The following is a 17,941-nucleotide window of genomic DNA, read 5'->3' as shown; positions in this document are numbered from 1 at the left end:
TAATTTACCCCAAATTAAACAGTTTGGGAAGAGCCAAACTAGAACGAACATCAGTCTCTTGACAAATTGTATCTGCTTTGTAGATCAAGTTTCCATGAAAAACCAGCTTCTTTTACAGAGCCTTCCATCTCAGAAACTGCACCATCGTTGGATCCAGTTGTTTAGGCCATACACCTTGGAGGCTTCCTTGCCTCCTCTCACACACACACTATCCATTCTATCAGCAATCATGTCCTAAACCCACTGACATTTCACTCCACCACCATTAACCTAGTTAAAGCCACCATCATTTCTTGGGGCTTGTGGGTGGCTCAGTCAGTTAAGCATCTGACTTCAGCTCAGTTCATGATCTCACGGTTTGAGTTTGAGCCCTGCATCGGGCTCTGTGCTGACCGCTCGGAGCTTAGAGCCTGCTTCAGATTCTGTGTCTCTCTTTCTCTCTGTCCCTCCCCCACTTGTTCTCCCTCTCTCTCTCTCAAAAACATTAAAAAACCCAAACAAAACATTAAAGCCATCATCATTTCTTGTCTGTACTAGGGCACTGCTTCCTTTATGTCACTTTCTCCCTTTACCCAACAAGCTATTTCTCATAGAGAATCCAGAACAGTCTTTCTAAAACACAAACCAGATTATGGCACTTCCTGCTCTCAACCCTCTGTTGAAGGCTGATTTTTAATTGCACATGGAACATTCTTCAGGACAGATCATATGCTAGGCCATAAAACAAGTCTCAATAAATTTAAAAGGACTGAAATCATAAAAAGTATCTCTCTGACCACAATGGAATTGAATTAGGCTCTTAAAATTCCTTTCAAAGAGAGAATTTTGAGATATCCCCCAATAGTAGGAAAGTAACCAATATCCTTATAAAGAACCCATGGGTCAAAGAAAAAATCACCAGGGAAATTACAAAGTATCTTTAATTGAATGATATGAAAATACAACATAATAAAATGTATGGGATGCAGTTAAAGCAATGCTTAGAGGGAAATTTGCAGCTTTAATTGCCTAACTTAAAAAAGAAGAAAGGTTTCAAATCACTAACTTCAGCTTTCACCTTAAGGAACTAGGAAAAGGAGCATAAACTAAACCCAAAGCAAGCAGAAAGAAGAAAATAATAAAAATTAAAGTAGAAATCAATGAAATTAGAAAATAGAAAAAAAAATAAAGAAAAATTAATGAAACCAAAAGTTGTTTCTTTGAAAAGATCAAAATTGAGAGCCTTCAGCTAGACTGACCAAGGGAAAAAAAAACAAAAACAAAAACAAGATACAAGTGACTACAATAAAAAAATGAAAGAGGGAACATTACTACGAACCAATAAAAATTAATTATACATGGGCAATGTGAACAAGCTAATGCCAATAAATGAGATCATTTAGAAAAGATGCACAAAACCTAGAAAGACACAAATTACCAAAACTGATTCAAGAAGAAACAGAAAATCCAAGTAGACATATAAGAAGAAATAAAATTAGTAATTAAAAATCTTCCCACACACAACCATAAGAGAGCTGGAATGGTTATACTAACATCAGACAGTTTAAGACTTTTAAGACAAAAATTGTTGCTAAAGAGTGATATTTTATCTCACTCTATCAGGAAAATATAAAAATTGTAAACATACAGAAAGTGAAAAGACAAACCCACAGGCCAAGAGAAACTCTTTGCAAGCATTTATCTGATAAAGGACTTGTACCCACAATATATAAAGAATTCTCAAATCAGTAGTAAGAAGACAATATAATTTTAAAATGGGTAAAAGATTTGAATAGACACTTCACTAAAGAGGACACACATATGGTAAATAAGCATGAAAAGATGCTCAACATCATGAGCCACTAAGGAAATGCAAATCAAAACCACAGCGAAATACACTTCATATCCACCAAAACAGAATACAGTATCTATAATCAAAACAGATAATAACAGAAATTGGAGCCTTAGCAATGTAAAATGATGAAGCTCCTCTGAAAAACAGTGGCAGTTTCTCCAAATGTTAAAAAAAAGAGTTGCCATATGACCCAGCAATTCCAGTCATAGGTATCTACTCAAGAGAAATGATGACTTATGTCCCCACACAAACTTGTACATGAATATTCATAGCAGCCCAATGTGGAAACATAAATGTCTATCGATGCGTGGATTAGCAAAAGAGAGTATTATCGGGCAATAGAAAGGAATGAAGCACTGACACATGCTACAACGTGAATAAACTTTAAAACATTATGCTAAGGGAAAGAAGCCAGTCACAAAAGGTCACGTACTGTAACATTCTACTTAAATTGAAATTTCCAGGATAGGCACATCTATATAAAAGACAGAAAACAGATTAGTAGTTGGCTAGAGCAAGAGAGAGAGCAAAGCGTAATGACTACTAATGGGTACAAGGTTTCCTTTGGTATAATAAAATTGCTCTGAAATTGGTGATAATTGCACAACTTTGTAGACATACTAAAACCACTGAATTGTACACTTTACATAGAAGAATTTTACACTATATATATATCTCAATAAAGCTGTTAAAAAAACCCCACACCTTACCAACACTTAAAAAAGGGGGCGGGGCGGGGGATGGGGAAGGAATAAACTAGTGAGCCAAGCAGGAAAAAAAACAAAACCAAAAAAATTTTCCCACAAAGAAAAGCCTAGCTTTAGACAGTTAAACTCTATCAAATACTTGAAGAAACAATACAGTTCCACACAATCTTTTCAAGGAATAGACGAAACACTTTCCAACTCATTCAATGAGGCCAATATTTTCCAAGTACCAAAGTCATAAGAAGACATAATAAGTACAGACCAATATCCCTCATGAATACAGACACAAATCATATATATAAATATATATAATTGTATATATGATATATGATACATATATATATGTAATAAAAATATATGACCAGGGGCGCCTGGGTGGCTTAGTTGGTTAAGCCTCCGACTCCTGATTTGATTTTGACTCAGGTCATGATCTCACAGTCGTGAGAATGAGCCTCACATCAGGCTCAGTGCAGAGTGTGGAGCCTGCTTGGAATTCATTCTCTCCCTCTCCACCTGACCCTCCCCTGCTGGCCTGCGTGTGTGCCGTGGCATGTACATGTGCACGCTCTCTCTCTCTCTCAAAATAAATAAAATAAACGTAAAAAAAATAAGCCATATGTGTCTTCCAGCTACCTTGGTCCTCATGCTCTTGTGACAAGAATGATCTACTCATTCTGTATCTTCTTTAAATATATATACATACATCATATATATGTACATACACATGATATATATATGACAAAATCCATTCATGATAAAAACTTTCCACAAACTAGAAACAGAAGGAAATCTCCTCAACCCGATAAACAGCATTTATGAAAACCTACAGCAAACACTATACTTAATGGTGAACAATTAAATGCTCTCTCCTGAAGATCAGGAACAAGGTAAAGAAGGATGTGTGCTCTTGTCTCTTTCTATTCAACACTGTACTGGAGGTTCTATCCTATACAAGAAGGGGGAAAAAAGGAGGAGGAGGAAAAATTAAAGGCATTCAGATATGAAAAGAAGCAAAACCATCTTTATTTGCAGACCATGTTATCCTGTGTGTAAAAACCCTAAGGAGTCTGTACACAAAAAAACTACTAGCACTAACAAATGAGTTCATCAAAGCTACAGGATACCACATCAATATACAAAAAGTCAACTGCACTTCTACATGCTTAGCAATGAAAAATCCAAAAATGAATCCAAGAAAAAAGGAGTACTTAGGAACACTGGAAATACTCAGGAACATCAAAAGAATGAAATACTTAACAAAAGAAGTACAAGCATTGTACACTGAAAATTACAGAGCATTACTAAGTAAAACTAAAGATCTAAATAAATGGAGAGACATTTCAGGTCCTGAACTAGAAGATTCACTATTATGAAGACAGCGGTTCTTCTTGGATTGATCTGTAGATCCACAATACGTGCAAACCTCCAGCAGAATGTTTTTTTGGTAGAAACTGACCAGTTAAATATAAATTTTTATGGAAATCCAAAAGACCTAGAGTATTTGGAATTTTGAAAAAGAACTAAGTTGTAAGACTTACACTACTGGAGTTCAACACTTACTATAAAAGCTACAGCAATCAAGACCTGTGGTACTGGCCTAAGAAAAGACCTATAGACCAAAGCACAGAAATGGGAATCCAGTGATGAATCCTTCCACTTATGGTCAACCGTGTTTTCCCAGTGGTGCCGAGGCAATTCGATGGGGTGAAGGACAGCCTTTTCAACAAACGGTGCCGGCACAACTGGACAGCCATGTTCATAAGATGAATTTAGAGTTATTTGTACTTCATGCCACACAGAAAAATTAACTCACATGAACTATGGACTTAAATGTAAGCAGTAAAACTAGAAAACTTCTTAAAGAAAATACGAGAAACTCTTTGTGTCTGTGGATTAGGAAAAGACTTTTTTGCTCCAATACCAAAAAACATGATCCATCAAACAAAAAATTGGTAGGGTTCACTTTATCAGAATCAAAGATGTTCACACTTTGATTTTTTAAATGTTTATTTTTGAGAGAGACAGCGCAAGTGAGGGAGAGGTGGAAAGAGAGGGAGATACCGAATCTGAAGCAGGTTCCAGGCTCTGAGTTATCAGCACTCACAGAGCCTGATGCGGGGCTCAAACCCATGAGCCATGAGATCGTGACCTGAGCCAAAGTCAGATGCTTAACCGACTGAGCCACCCAGGTGCCCCAAGACATTTATACTTTGAAAGACAGTATGAAGAAAATGAAAAGGCAAACCAGAGACCGGGAGGAAACACTTGCAAATCCTACGACTGACAGAGAACTTGTATCCAGAATATTTAAAGAACTGTTACAATTCAGTATAACAAAAATAACCCAATTTAAAAATGGCCAAAGATCTGAATAGACATTTCACCAAAGAAGAAAAGTACGTGGCCAATAAGCACATGAAAAGATGCCCAACATCTTTTCAACATTTTAATTGGAATTATTGGGGAAATGCAATCAAAGCCACAATGAGGTATCATTTCACACCCAAGTACTAAAACAGTCATAATAAAAGTAAAATAATGGACAGCTCCTGGTCATGATCTCACTGTTGGTGTGTTCATGCCCTGCGCTGGGCTCTGTGCTAACAATTCAGAGCCTGGAGTCTGCTTCGGATTCTGTGTCTCTCTCTCTCTCAAAAAAAATCAACATAAAAAAATAATAAAAAATAAAAGCACAATAATGGGTATTAAAAAACCCTCAAATCTGCTACTGAACTGTATACTTCAAAATGGTTAAGACAGTAAATTGTTATGTATATTTTATCACAATGAAAAAAATTTTAAGCCCTTACCAATACTTAAAACAAAAGTAGTGAAAAAGTAGGAAAAAACAGAAACAATCTTTTCCCACAAAGAAAAGCCCAACTTTAGATGGCTTAACTGGTGAGTTCTATCAAATACACAAAGAAGAAATAACAAAATTTTGAACAATCTTTTCCAGGAAACAGAAGAAAACACTTTCAAACTTATTCAGTGAGGTCAATTTATTTATTTTTATTTTTGAGGTCAATTTAAATGTGTAATTAAAGGCATCATGATTTACTTTTTGCAGAAATGCACTGAAGTATAAAAGACATAAGGTATTGGACCAGAAGCATCAGGAGCTGGGTTCCAATCCAGAGTCTGTTACCAACTAGTTGTGTAATCTTTGTCAAGTTACTTCATCTTGTTGGGCTTCAGTTTCCCTATTTGTAAAATACGAAGGTTGACTGGAGAAATCCTTTCCATCTATATGAGGTAATTCCATGGTATACTTATTACATAGAATTTTATTTAAAATTTGTCCAATTGTATAATTGCTATCACCATTCTGGAAAACAATATGGCAATATGTATGTAGTAATAGCCAGCTCATACTCTCTGGCAAAGTATTTCAACTTTCAGATATTTGACTTAAGGATATAATTCAACCAGCCACAGAACACATAAAAATAAAAAGATGGTCACTTTAACCATCTACATGTCCAACAATAGTAGAATAAGAGTAGTAACACAAAGAAATATCAAATTACTAAAAATTAGTATGAAGAAGATCAAGGAAAATATTTTTTGTTATGTAAAAATAATCAGAATATAAATGAGTTAAATTACGAAAACGTACACCGTATATAAATACACGCCAAACAAAAAGTCATTTCTACTGATGAAAGTAAGTATTCAAATTTTGAGTCTAAAAGATTTTGGTTTTAATTACAAAGTTTTTTGAAATATTGATACATGATATACTCAAAGAGAAAAAATCAGAAACTCATCCAAAGGACAGATAACAAAATATCAAGATTATGTTGATAAGGTTCTAAATTGCTCTGGCTTGATTAAGGCTTTCTCAGAGTGGTTGTGAACCTAGGGCTCTCGGCAGAAATCTCAATGATTAAAACTTTCATCAGCTGATTCTGGAATTATCAATGTATTTTACTTGTTCTACCCAGTATTGCGATAAAGCCTGGAGGTCTGATTTTAGCAAGTACTCATTCAAATCCAGATATAATAACTGGACAGTTCAAAATTCTTATGCCTGATTATTTATCAGTCACCCCCTTTCAAGTTCTCAATTTAAAAATTATCATCCAGCCTCCATCTGTAAATATATAAGCCACAAGACATCTGTGTTATATAACCACTAAAGCTCCTCCCTCAAGTAAGGAGTGTGAAAAGAAGGGAGTATCTAGCTTCCTGACTTTCCTTTGTATTCCTATGGCTGCCTGCTTAGGACAGGAATTTCAAGAGGATCCAGTCTCAGCATTTCCAAGGTCAGTAGACAGAATACTTGGGGAATGATACTGGGCACGATCCTAGTAACGGTAGGCTGAACCATATGAAATCATTGGCAGTTGCTCCATGTGACTCAACCTAAGTCAATGCCTTTGTATTAAGAAAAACTTGCTGTTCCCTTTGAGACTGTAGAATCGTTGTCAAGGCTTCTCTCCTTGATCTTTTCAATGAGTACACTTATGGGAGTCATTACTTTCAGAACCAGAATTTAAGCAATTTTAAATTTTAATTTTCAAGCAATATTTACATGTTTGCATTAAAATGAAGTGTTTTACCAGCAGCCAACCAAAGAATAAATTTCAGAATTATCCCACTCTAACTCGATTCTTGTCAAAGTCATGTTTCCCTTCACAGAGCGGCAAGTTTTCACACTTCCCGCACAATGCTGCCTCCACCTCCAACTGAAATTTGTCCCATCCTGAGAGCATCTTACCTGAAACTACCATAGACTATAAGTAGAATGGAAATCAGAAATGTAGACACTTGACTGGAATCCACCAGGGAATAGGCCCTAGAGAAATGAGAAGAAAAGAAAAAGTTAAATCACATGGCAGCAAGTCCTCATGGAGTTTACAGTTACGGTGGAGTTCGATCTCACTAAGTTTCATTATTGTCTTTAAGTTAAAAAAACAAAAAAGGTGTAAATTAGCATTAACAAAATAACATAACTAAAATGAGACCTGCTAGTTTAACATAAAGAATACATGTGTAGGTTCACAGCTATTATTAGTTAACACTCATAGGATGTTAAATGACATCAATGTAAAAATCCCACCTCCGTATACCACATGATGCTTACAACATCCACTCCCAATTTAAGATATGCCAAGATATCTACCATTACCGTACCAAAGATAAAGCCTCAGTGATTATCATATGGTACCAAAATCAAAACTATATATACCAAAAGGTATACAACCAGGAAGTCGTATTCCCATCTAGTTCCCCCCAGGTCCTCTTTAGATAACCACTTTTACTGGTTTCTTGTACAGCGTTCTAGAACATATAGTATCAACACATATTATTTCTCACCATTTCTCACACAAAAGATTAACACTCCGTACTCCCCCCACCCTCCTTTTACAACATAACCTAGAGATCTTCCTATATCAGTATGTGCAGAGTTTCTCTTCTTTATTTTTATTTTCTTTAAACATCTACATAGATTTCTATTGTGTGGACACACTGAAAAAGAGTTTTTGTTTTTAAAAAAAATTCCTTTTAGATGGACACTGTGGTTGTTTCCAAAAATTCTGTTACCCACAATTGTGTAATAAAGAGCCTTATAAATTGTACCTGCAACGCACACATGAAATGACACGTCTGTGCAGAACAAAGGTCCTAAAAGTGAGACTGCTGGATCACAGAGGAAATGTACTTGCAATTTGGATAGATGTTGCCAAACTGCCCTCCAGAGAAGTTCTATCATTTTGCATTCTCACCAGTAACAGATTAGGGTTCCTCTTTTCCAAAGCCTTGTCAACAGTGAATGTTGTATAATTTTTGACTTTTTACCAATCTGAAACATGAAAATTGGTATCTCGATATGGTTTTCATTTGCATTAATTTTCTGACGTAATTAAAATTTAAAATTGATTAAAAGTGAGCTTAAGCGGCTTTTCACATGATTAAAGGCTAGTATAAGCATTGTTAAAAGAATTTAAACATTTTTTCCAACTCCAGAGCTATAAAAAACAAAGGGAGCCTTTTTTTTTTTTTTTTCTTTTAAGAAACCTTTCTTTTGCTGGTGTATTACTTGGATGACTTGGCTTTTTCATATCCTGTATATTCTGAAGCACATTGTCATTACCTAAAAGGTAGATTAGAGTCTAAACTTCCCAAACTCAGTGTCTTAAGATCTCATACTACTGTATATTCCTTTTGCTACATCTCTCACATCAATGGAGGCCCTCCAGAGACTCATCACTGAAGACTTCTAGAAGTCTGGGGTTCAACTGTTATTAAACCAGCGCTTGTCTTCCACACATCCTCTGGGCTGTGTTCTTGTCTGTGTGGCTGACCATCTTGTAGTCACTGACTTTCTTCAGTCTTTTTCAAGGCAAGGGTTTGACCATATGCAAAATACCTTCTGAAGAGGCTGAGCAGGTCGACCAGCCAATAAGCCTGCTACCCACTGTAGAACGAAACACGGCGTTTCAGGAAATGGTTTCTTCTAGCCTGAACAGTTTTATTTTCCAAATCTATACAAGAAAATCTGGTAAAAGCTGACTCCAAATCTAGTCCACAATTTATAATAAAACTTTTTTTGTTTGTTTTATGGGGGGGGGGGCAGGAGGGGCAGAGAGAGAGAGGGAGTGAGAGAGAGTCCCAAGCAGGTTCCACGTCGTCAGTGCGGAGCCCGATATGGGGCTCTACCTCACCAACCATGAGATCATGACCTGAGCCGAAATCAAGAATCGGACACTGAACCTACTGAGCCACCCAGGCACCCTTATAATAAAACTTTTTGAAATGTCATATATTTTCAACTCAAATTATCATTATGGAAGTTTTACAAAAAGCTTTTAAAAAAAATAATTATTTATTTTTGAGAGAAAAAGAGTGTGCGTGCATGCAAGCAGGGTAGGGGCAGAGAGAAAGGGGTACACGGTATCTGAAGTGCGCTCTGTGCTATCAGTGGGGCTGACACGCGGGGCTCAGACTCACGACTGTTAAGGTGATGCCCCGAGCCGAAGTCAACCCTTAACCGACTAAGCCCCCCAAGCGCCCTGGAAGTTTTACAAAAAGCTTTTTAACACAAAGAATTTATTATGCAGAATATGGTTTAAAATTAATTTTAGCCAATTTTAGCATTTTAAAAATAGTATCAATTTTATTTTTCAAAAATTACAAAAATAATTCATGTTCATTGTAAAAATCCAAATAACAGGTAAGAAGCAAAAGTACCAGTGCCATGCCCCTCCCCCTTGTCCACATGCCCATTCCCTAGGAGCAGACGCTGTTTACAATTTGGTATGTGTATCCTTCCACATCAAGTGTGTATGCAGAATGTATACACACCATAAAAACGGATACACACTTCGTGTCCTTCTGTAACTTGGCTCTTTTTTCAAACTCAACTATGTAACAGGGGCTATTCTTTTCTACTGCCTTAATTTATTGGCCTTTTGCTATAAAATTAAGACATGGAAAACCTGATAATTTAAACTGTACTCTTTCTTTTTTTTAAGAGAAATCACCTAGGTTCAATAAACACAACTTTTAACCATATACACATTGTCTAAAAATTCTCATTTCTGAGTTATTAACAACAGCATACCACACTTTTTCACCTCACTTGACCTCCTGAATTAGGAGGGTATAGTTTGTTGTTTCTAACCTCAACAGAAACACATGGGGATGTCTCCGCCTATGCTGTTCTTTTTCGTCAATTTAAGATTTAGTGAAGACAGGAATGTTTCCATTGCCCTTTTTTCAAAGGCAACCATGGAATCCCACAGGTAAAGATAACATCCACATCATGATACTGAACAGTCAAATATCCTGTGAAAAATATTAGGAAGAGCTGCATCTTTACTCTCGCCGATGCACCCTAGCTCCTGTCCTGGGGTGCCTGGATGGCTCAGTCCGTTAAGCCTCTGACTTCGGCTCAGGTCATGATCTCGCAGTTCATGAGTTCGAGCCCCACGTCTGGCTCTGTGCTGACAGCATAGAGCCCGGAGCCTGCTTCGGATTCTGTGTCTCCCTCTCTCTCTCTCTCTGCCCCTCCTCCCTTCACCACCCCCCCCACACTCTGTCGGTCTCTCTCGCAAAAATAAAACATTAAAAATTTAAAAACAATTCTTGTCTAGCCTAGAGCCTATCAAAAACATTGATATTATACATACTATTACATTTAAAATGTGTATGGAAATCATTTTTGCAAAATAACATCTGCTTAAGAAATGTGAACATGCTAGCACATTTTGTCACTAACACTGAACATGTTAGAACATCCTGCTATCCTAAGACAACTTGACAATGAAATTTTTCTTTTTCCACATTCACCAGAAAACCTTCTGCTACTTACAATCTCTAAGTTTAGGGACTTCTTGGCATAGATACATTATGCGTTACGCATCATTTAAGTTTATTTATTTATTTATTTATTTAATTTTTTTTTTTAATTTTTTTTTCAACGTTTTTTATTTATTTTTGGGACAGAGAGAGACAGAGCATGAACGGGGGAGGGGCAGAGAGAGAGGGAGACACAGAATCGGAAACAGGCTCCAGGCTCCGAGCCATCAGCCCAGAGCCTGACGCGGGGCTCGAACTCACGGACCGCGAGATCGTGACCTGGCTGAAGTCGGACGCTTAACCGACTGCGCCACCCAGGCGCCCCTTAAGTTTATTTCATTAGAGGTTGCCCGTGTCAAGTTTACGTTGAAACATGTACATTTTACTATTAAGTCTTTAAAAAGCCCTGAAGACAGAAAGCACCTATGTAGCTGATGATAAGCCCAGGATGGACATAGAAACATTAAGTTCTCCCTCTCATACCAGCTGTGTTAGCCAATAAATAATCTGCTGGATCATGTAGCTTAATCAATACAAAGAGATAATAAGATAATTACAAAAATAGCAAAGTAAAGAATAAACGGAACGGGAACTCAAATACAGAACTGCACTGTCCAATATAGCAGCCACTAGCACTAAAATGGCCACTTAGCCACCAGCCACATGTGGCAATTTAAATTTAAATGAAATTAAAAATTTGGTTCATTGGTTACACTAGTTGAATTTCAAGTATCCAATAGTTGATGACTACTCTACTGAATGGCCAGATAAAGAACATTTCCATCAATGTAGAAAGTTCTAATGACTGCTCTGATGTATACTTGTATAGGAAGACGCCCCTGTTATAGTTCAAAATTGGGCTTCTGGGATTTTCTTGGTGGTAAGAGCAACATCTAACGTTTTACTGAGCGCTTAATTTTCACAACCATTCTATGACATTAAGTCCTACACGTATGCAACCGCTTATTCAAAAAAATACCTTGAGGATAGATGTGTTGCAGAAAACCCCCTCACTGGGGTCTAGAGCAGCAAGTACCCTGTAATCAAATATTAATATTTCTGTAGTGAAACATGAATAACCACACTAAATAAGATAAATAAAGATTAGAAACCGCTTCATCAGCTTGGGTCAGGTTTTGCTTCCATGTGAATTACAGAAAAACTCTGGGTTTTCAGAATTTGAGGTTTGGAAACTGTGGACCTGTGTGATTGCCACCATTGAGCTGAGGAGCCGGGTGCAGTTCTGAACATAGGCAGACTTACTCCACCATCTCTCAAACTGACTTGATCATCTGATGACAAACTTGGGAGTCAGGAAGCTCCAGTTTCTATCTTTAATTATTCTATAACTAGCCATTTGATCTTCCGTAGGCAAGCTTTCTACATTTTCCTGGTCTCTGTAAAATCCTCTTTTGGCCTAGACAAACTTGAAGGCCCAGCTAATTTTTATTTTCAAGACTCTAGGTTTTTATACTGTGTTTTTCCTCCAAAAATGATAAATATTACCATATAAATATGTTTGGCCGATCACTGGCATGTTTATAGGCAAATTAGCTGACAAAGGCAGCACTGTTTCCAGACTACTGAAAACTGTTATTAAATTTTTTTACATTGGAGTATAGTTGACACACAAGATTACATTAGTTTCAGGTGTACAACATAGGGATTCCCCAAGTTTATACATTATGCTGTGTTCACCACAAGTGTAGCTACCATCTGTTACCATACAACTATTATAATATCCTTGATAATATTCCTTAAGCTGTGCCTTTTATTCCCGTGACTTAACTCATTCCATAACTGGTTGGTTTAATCAACCAAGGGAAAATTCTTCTCTTGAGTCATTTTTTACAAAAACTGGCCAGCTCTAGGGTCTAACCCACAGCTCTTTTCTTTCATTATCAAACAGATTGTTTTTTTTTTTTTTTTAATTTTTTTTCAACATTTTTTATTTATTTTTGGGACAGAGAGAGACAGAGCATGAACGGGGGAGGGGCAGAGAGAGAGGGAGACACAGAATCGGAAACAGGCTCCAGGCTCCGAGCCATCAGCCCAGAGCCTGACGCGGGGCTCGAACTCACGGACCGCGAGATCGTGACCTGGCTGAAGTCGGACGCTTAACCGACTGCGCCACCCAGGCGCCCCTCAAACAGATTGTTTAATAAAGGTTTTCACTGCTGATAACGATAGGGAGAAGAGGGCCTCATCCATACCTCTATTATTCTCTTTGCCCGCAAAGAGAAGTAAAGAATCAGAAACACTTCACAAGTACGCGAAGACCCAAGAATTTTACCGCAGAGACTGGGGTCTGGGCTTCTGGGGTACGACCAGAGTAGGGCAGGCAGAGGGAAAGGTATTCCAGGGAAAAAGGGTAGGTAGTCTGGCCAATTCTAGGAAAGCAAAGCCCACAATCTTATTTCACAGTCTCTTCCTATCCCACACTTCAGGCTCTCCCACAGCCAAAAGCAGATGTGTATCATCTCTCAGGACCTTCTCCTAGTGAGGTGTCTTTTCCCGAGACTCAATGAACATTAAAGACAGGAACTCACTCTACAGACTGAAACAAAGGAACTACTACTGAAATGCAAAAAGAAACTAAATACATGCCTTTCAGATAGGCCAAAATCAGGTTGGCCAAATGTACTGAAGACAGACTCAGGAGACTTTGCCAAGTGATGTATTAGCACAGGTTAGCTGTTGAGATATTTTACATGGTCATTACAAAACCCCCTAATTCTTTTACCATATTCCCCCAAACCTTAATAGAGACAGGAAGCTACCAGAAAGTTCTCTCATATACAGTAAGATTATATTCTACACCCTAAGATTTTTAGAACCATGCTGGATTTTATTTAGTAATTGCTCTACAGTCAAACATCTATTTCTAGCTGCTTTACCAGCAAGTGCTTATAACACATATCCTGCTAAAAATCATGCCAAACTGAGACACAGAGAGTACTGTTCTATAATGTGTTCTATGTGTCAGCCTTCCAGCTATACAATGAAAGCATTCTTGTCCACCCAACAAACCAAGCAACTAATATTCCAACCTAGCACTGTCTGGTGCCCTAGACTGGCACTTTGCAAACTTTTTGGTCTTGAAACTATTTACACAAGGAAGACCCCTTAGAGCTTTTGTTCCTATGGGTAACAGCTGCTGGAAATTAAAACTGAGAAAAAATGAAAACGTTTACTAACTCATTTAAATGTAACAAAACCATTACACATGAGCATAATTCTTTTTTAAAGGAAAAAGAACTATTTTCCAAAACAAAAAAGAATTTAGTGAGACAAGGGGCATTCTCTTACATTTCTACACACCTCTTTAATGTCTGGCTTAAACAGAAGACAACCAGATTCTCATATCTGCTTCTGCATTCAGTCTGTTGCCATATGTTGCTTTAGTTGAACACTATGAAGGCTATGGAGAAGGAAATCTGGCCTGACGCATATGGGTAGCTGGAAAAGGGAGGGGTATTATAATAACATTTTTAGGTAACTGAGGAGACTCTTCTTTAATGCTACACTGCACTTCAGCAAGTGGTCATTTCTTAAAGGTTATTTTCAATGTGAAATCTGAAACCGTATCAGTAAAGTTTTTTAAAAAATATATTATGTTAAAATCCAAAGGATTATGCTACACTTTGAATGGATCCTTTACCCATGAATGATTCTGTAACATCATGCACTGGTCATCTGGAAAATATTGGTTCACTGAGTTATGCAGCTTTTCCAGATGTGGTCACATTTCATTACACAGTATCTGAAAAACCACATTTGTTAACATCATTCCTGAGACTAATGATAACAGTTTTCCAAAATTCTAATTTTCACTTAAAAGTTCAAATTGTATCACTGGTAAACAGTGTGGAGGTTCCTCAAAAAATTAAAAATAGATCGACCCTATGACCCAGCAATAGCACGGCTAGGAATTTACCCAAGGGATACAGGAGTGCTGATGCATAGGGGCACTTGTACCCCAATGTTTATAGCAGCACTTTCAACAATAGCCAAATTATGGAAAGAGCCTAAATGTCCATCGACTGATAAATGGATAAAGAAATTGTGGTTTATATACACAATGGAGTACTACGTGGCAATGAGAAAGAATGAAATATGGCCTTTTGTAGCAACGTGGATGGAACTGGAGAGTGTTCTGCTAAGTGAAATAAGTCATAGAGAGAAAGACAGATACCATATGTTTTCACTCTTATGTGGATCCTGAGAAACTTAACAGAAGACCATGGGGGGGAAAGAGGGAGAAGGGAAAAAAAAAAAGAGGTTAGAGAGGGAGGGAGCCAAAACATAAGAGACTCTTAAAAACTGAGAACAAACTGAGGGTTGACGGGGGTGGGAGTGAGGGGAGGGTGGGTGATGGGTATTGAGGAGGGCACCTGTTGGGATGAGTACTGGGTGTTGTATGGAAACCAATTTGACAATAAATTTCACATTTAAAAAATAAAAAATAAATAAATAATCTCTAATCACTGAGAACTAATACTCTAAAAACAAACAAACCAAAAAACCCAAATTGTATTACTGGCAAAACGACTGTTTATTTTTTTTAAATGACAGGGCTCACTTCATTAATTTTTGAGAAATTGCCAAACATCAAAGCGTGAATAACTCTAGTTTGTCCACTAGTCATTCTTCAAGTAAAAATAGTATTCCAAGAAAAAAGTAGCTAGTTCAGCTACCATCTCAAATGACTGCACAAGTATTTTTTCAAGAAAACCAGGTACCTTAGTATACAGCATACATGCTTGAGAACTTTCTATTTTATTATTTAAAAATGTGTTCTTAAGGATTGAGATTTAATAAAAGTAATTTTCACTGCTTCACCCTAAGGGAAACTGTTTTTTTGTTTTTAAACAAACACAAAACAGTGTAGTGTGTGAGGGGCACGTGGGTGGCTCAGTCGGTTGAGCATCCAACTTCGGCTTGGGTCATGATCTCACAGCCTGTGAGTTCAAGCTCCACATTGAGCTGGCTGCTGTCAGTGCAAAGCCTGCTTCAGATCTTCTGTCCCCCTCTCTCTGTCCCTCCCCAACTTGCACTTTCTCAAAAATAAATAAACATTAAAAAAATTATTTATTTATTTATTTATTTATTTATTTATTTATTTAGAGACAGAGTAAGAGCAGGGGAGGGGCAGAGAGAGAGAGGGAGAGAAAGCAGGCTCCACACCATCGGTATGGAGTCCCAATGCGGGGCTTGAACCCACAAACCACGAGATCATGACCTGAGCTGAAACCAAGAATCAGAGGTTTAACCGACTGAGCCACCAAGGTGTCCCCCAAAATAAAAATAAATAAATGAACGGTGTGTGCACAGTGATGAAGAACATTATGATTACTAGTACAGTTTGGTGCCACTGCCTTGATTCATGTCGCACAGCAGAGTTTTTTGTTGTTGTTGTTGTTTTTTTTGTATTTTTTTTAACGTTTATTTATTTTTGAGACAGAGAGAGACAGAGCATGAACGGGGGAGGGTCAGAGAGAAAGGGAGACACAGAATCTGAAACAGGCTCCAGGCTGTGAGCTGTCAGCACAGAGCCCGACGCGGGGCTTGAACTCACGGACCGCGAGATCATGACCTGAGCCGAAGTCGGCCGCTTAACCGACTGAGCCACCCAAGCGCCCCAGAGTTTTTTGGTTTTTTTACCCACCACTGCTTTTCACCATAATGAAAAAATGTCAAAATGAAAAAGACAAGGAAAAAATATCAAAATGAAAAAGACAAATAACTTTAATGGTAGCCCCCCTAAAAGGGTCTGAGGAACCCTGAGGGATTCGTGGGCCACACTTTGAGAACAGCTGCCTTATACACTTACCCACAGGTCCTGGCTATACAAATTCCTAGCATTTTCTCATATGAACTTCTAAAATCACAAAACACCAAGAAGTAGTTAAAATTATTTTGCTATGCAAGATTTTTGGCTTTAAATAGGAATGCACAACATGACTTACATTCCAGGCCTCAGCAATACTAGCTTTCCCTTTAAGGTAGAGTATGTTCAAAGAGGATTTCATTTGTATTTTTATCTAAAATATCTGACATTATAGTATCCACAATTCCCTTCCACATTTTTCCATTATTTTAAGGAAAAAAACCAAATATGTATCCTACACTTAATAATGGAATAGACAATCTTATTAAAATTTTAATAAATTAATCTTTATGTCCAAGATACAAAGATAGTCACTTAAGAAAGTGACGATCTAGTAAGAAAGACACATCATACAAGGTGACAGAATGTAATATTCTAATAGAGAAATAAAGTGCTATGGGAGGTGCTATGGGTTGCCACGTACTGGAGGGGGCAAACTATGGCCTACTGCTATTCCAGTAAACACAGCCAAGCTCATTCATTCAGGTATCGTTTATGGCTGCTCTGGTGCTTCACTGGCAGAGCAGTAGAGTTGTGACAGTCTCCACATGGCTCACATAGCCCAAAATATTTACTAACTGGTCCTATATGGAAAAAGCTTGCTCACCCGTATTGTATATTGTTGTTACTGAATAAGGCCACCCAGCTAAGAGGGCCAACGAATGTTGAAATACATCCTACCCTTCCCTCCCGGAGGATGCAGCAGGACTTCAGGCACAAAGGTTGATGAGCAGAACCTTGAGTCCTACAGGATGGATGCAGCCACCTGGTGGGAGGGACACCCTTTCTTTTCACAAAGGTGACAATTTTTGAGCCAAGCCCATCTGGTCAGGGAGGCACTATTTCCTGTTTTGCACAAAGAGGGGTGTGCGTGCGTGCGTGCGTGCGTGTGTGTGTGTGTGTGTGTAGTCTAGCAAGAGTCACGAACATCTCTGAGTCATACCATGAATATGGGTGGATTTCCAATATCAAAATATTTTTGGATTAGAAATGAAGAATTTTCATTCTTCCTGTCTCTTCATTAGTAGCAAATACTTTATGGAAAAAAACATATATGAGATGCACCATGTTACTACTTTATTTTATCCAGCTAGCACGGTGAAAAATTATTTCCATCAGAGATGCAAAATCTGAGGACTGAGCATATTCCTATGAAAGAAAGGTATTAGTCTCTAAGGCAGTAAAGATGATCTGTAGTCATTT

At 37.7% G+C, this 17,941-nt stretch overlaps 1 protein-coding gene across 2 annotated transcripts in view; it reads right to left on the bottom strand.

Annotated features, from left to right (window-relative positions):
- The window catches only part of SPPL3 (signal peptide peptidase like 3), a 139,019-nt gene that overhangs the window by 42,034 nt on the left and 79,044 nt on the right, over positions 1-17,941 (bottom strand). Inside the window, exon 2 of one of the 2 annotated variants that reach the window (XM_058691083.1) lies at positions 7,265-7,342. In XM_058691083.1, coding sequence (XP_058547066.1) covers positions 7,265-7,342 — 78 coding nt within the window. Of the gene's footprint in view, positions 1-7,264; positions 7,349-17,941 lie in introns of those variants that run through there. The other variant, XM_058691084.1, reaches the window with a different exon arrangement.

Source organism: Neofelis nebulosa, chromosome 11, assembly GCF_028018385.1.
Source record: "Neofelis nebulosa isolate mNeoNeb1 chromosome 11, mNeoNeb1.pri, whole genome shotgun sequence".
Classification (NCBI taxonomy): domain Eukaryota; kingdom Metazoa; phylum Chordata; class Mammalia; order Carnivora; family Felidae; genus Neofelis; species Neofelis nebulosa.
This window is presented reverse-complemented; position numbering and strand designations above follow the sequence as displayed.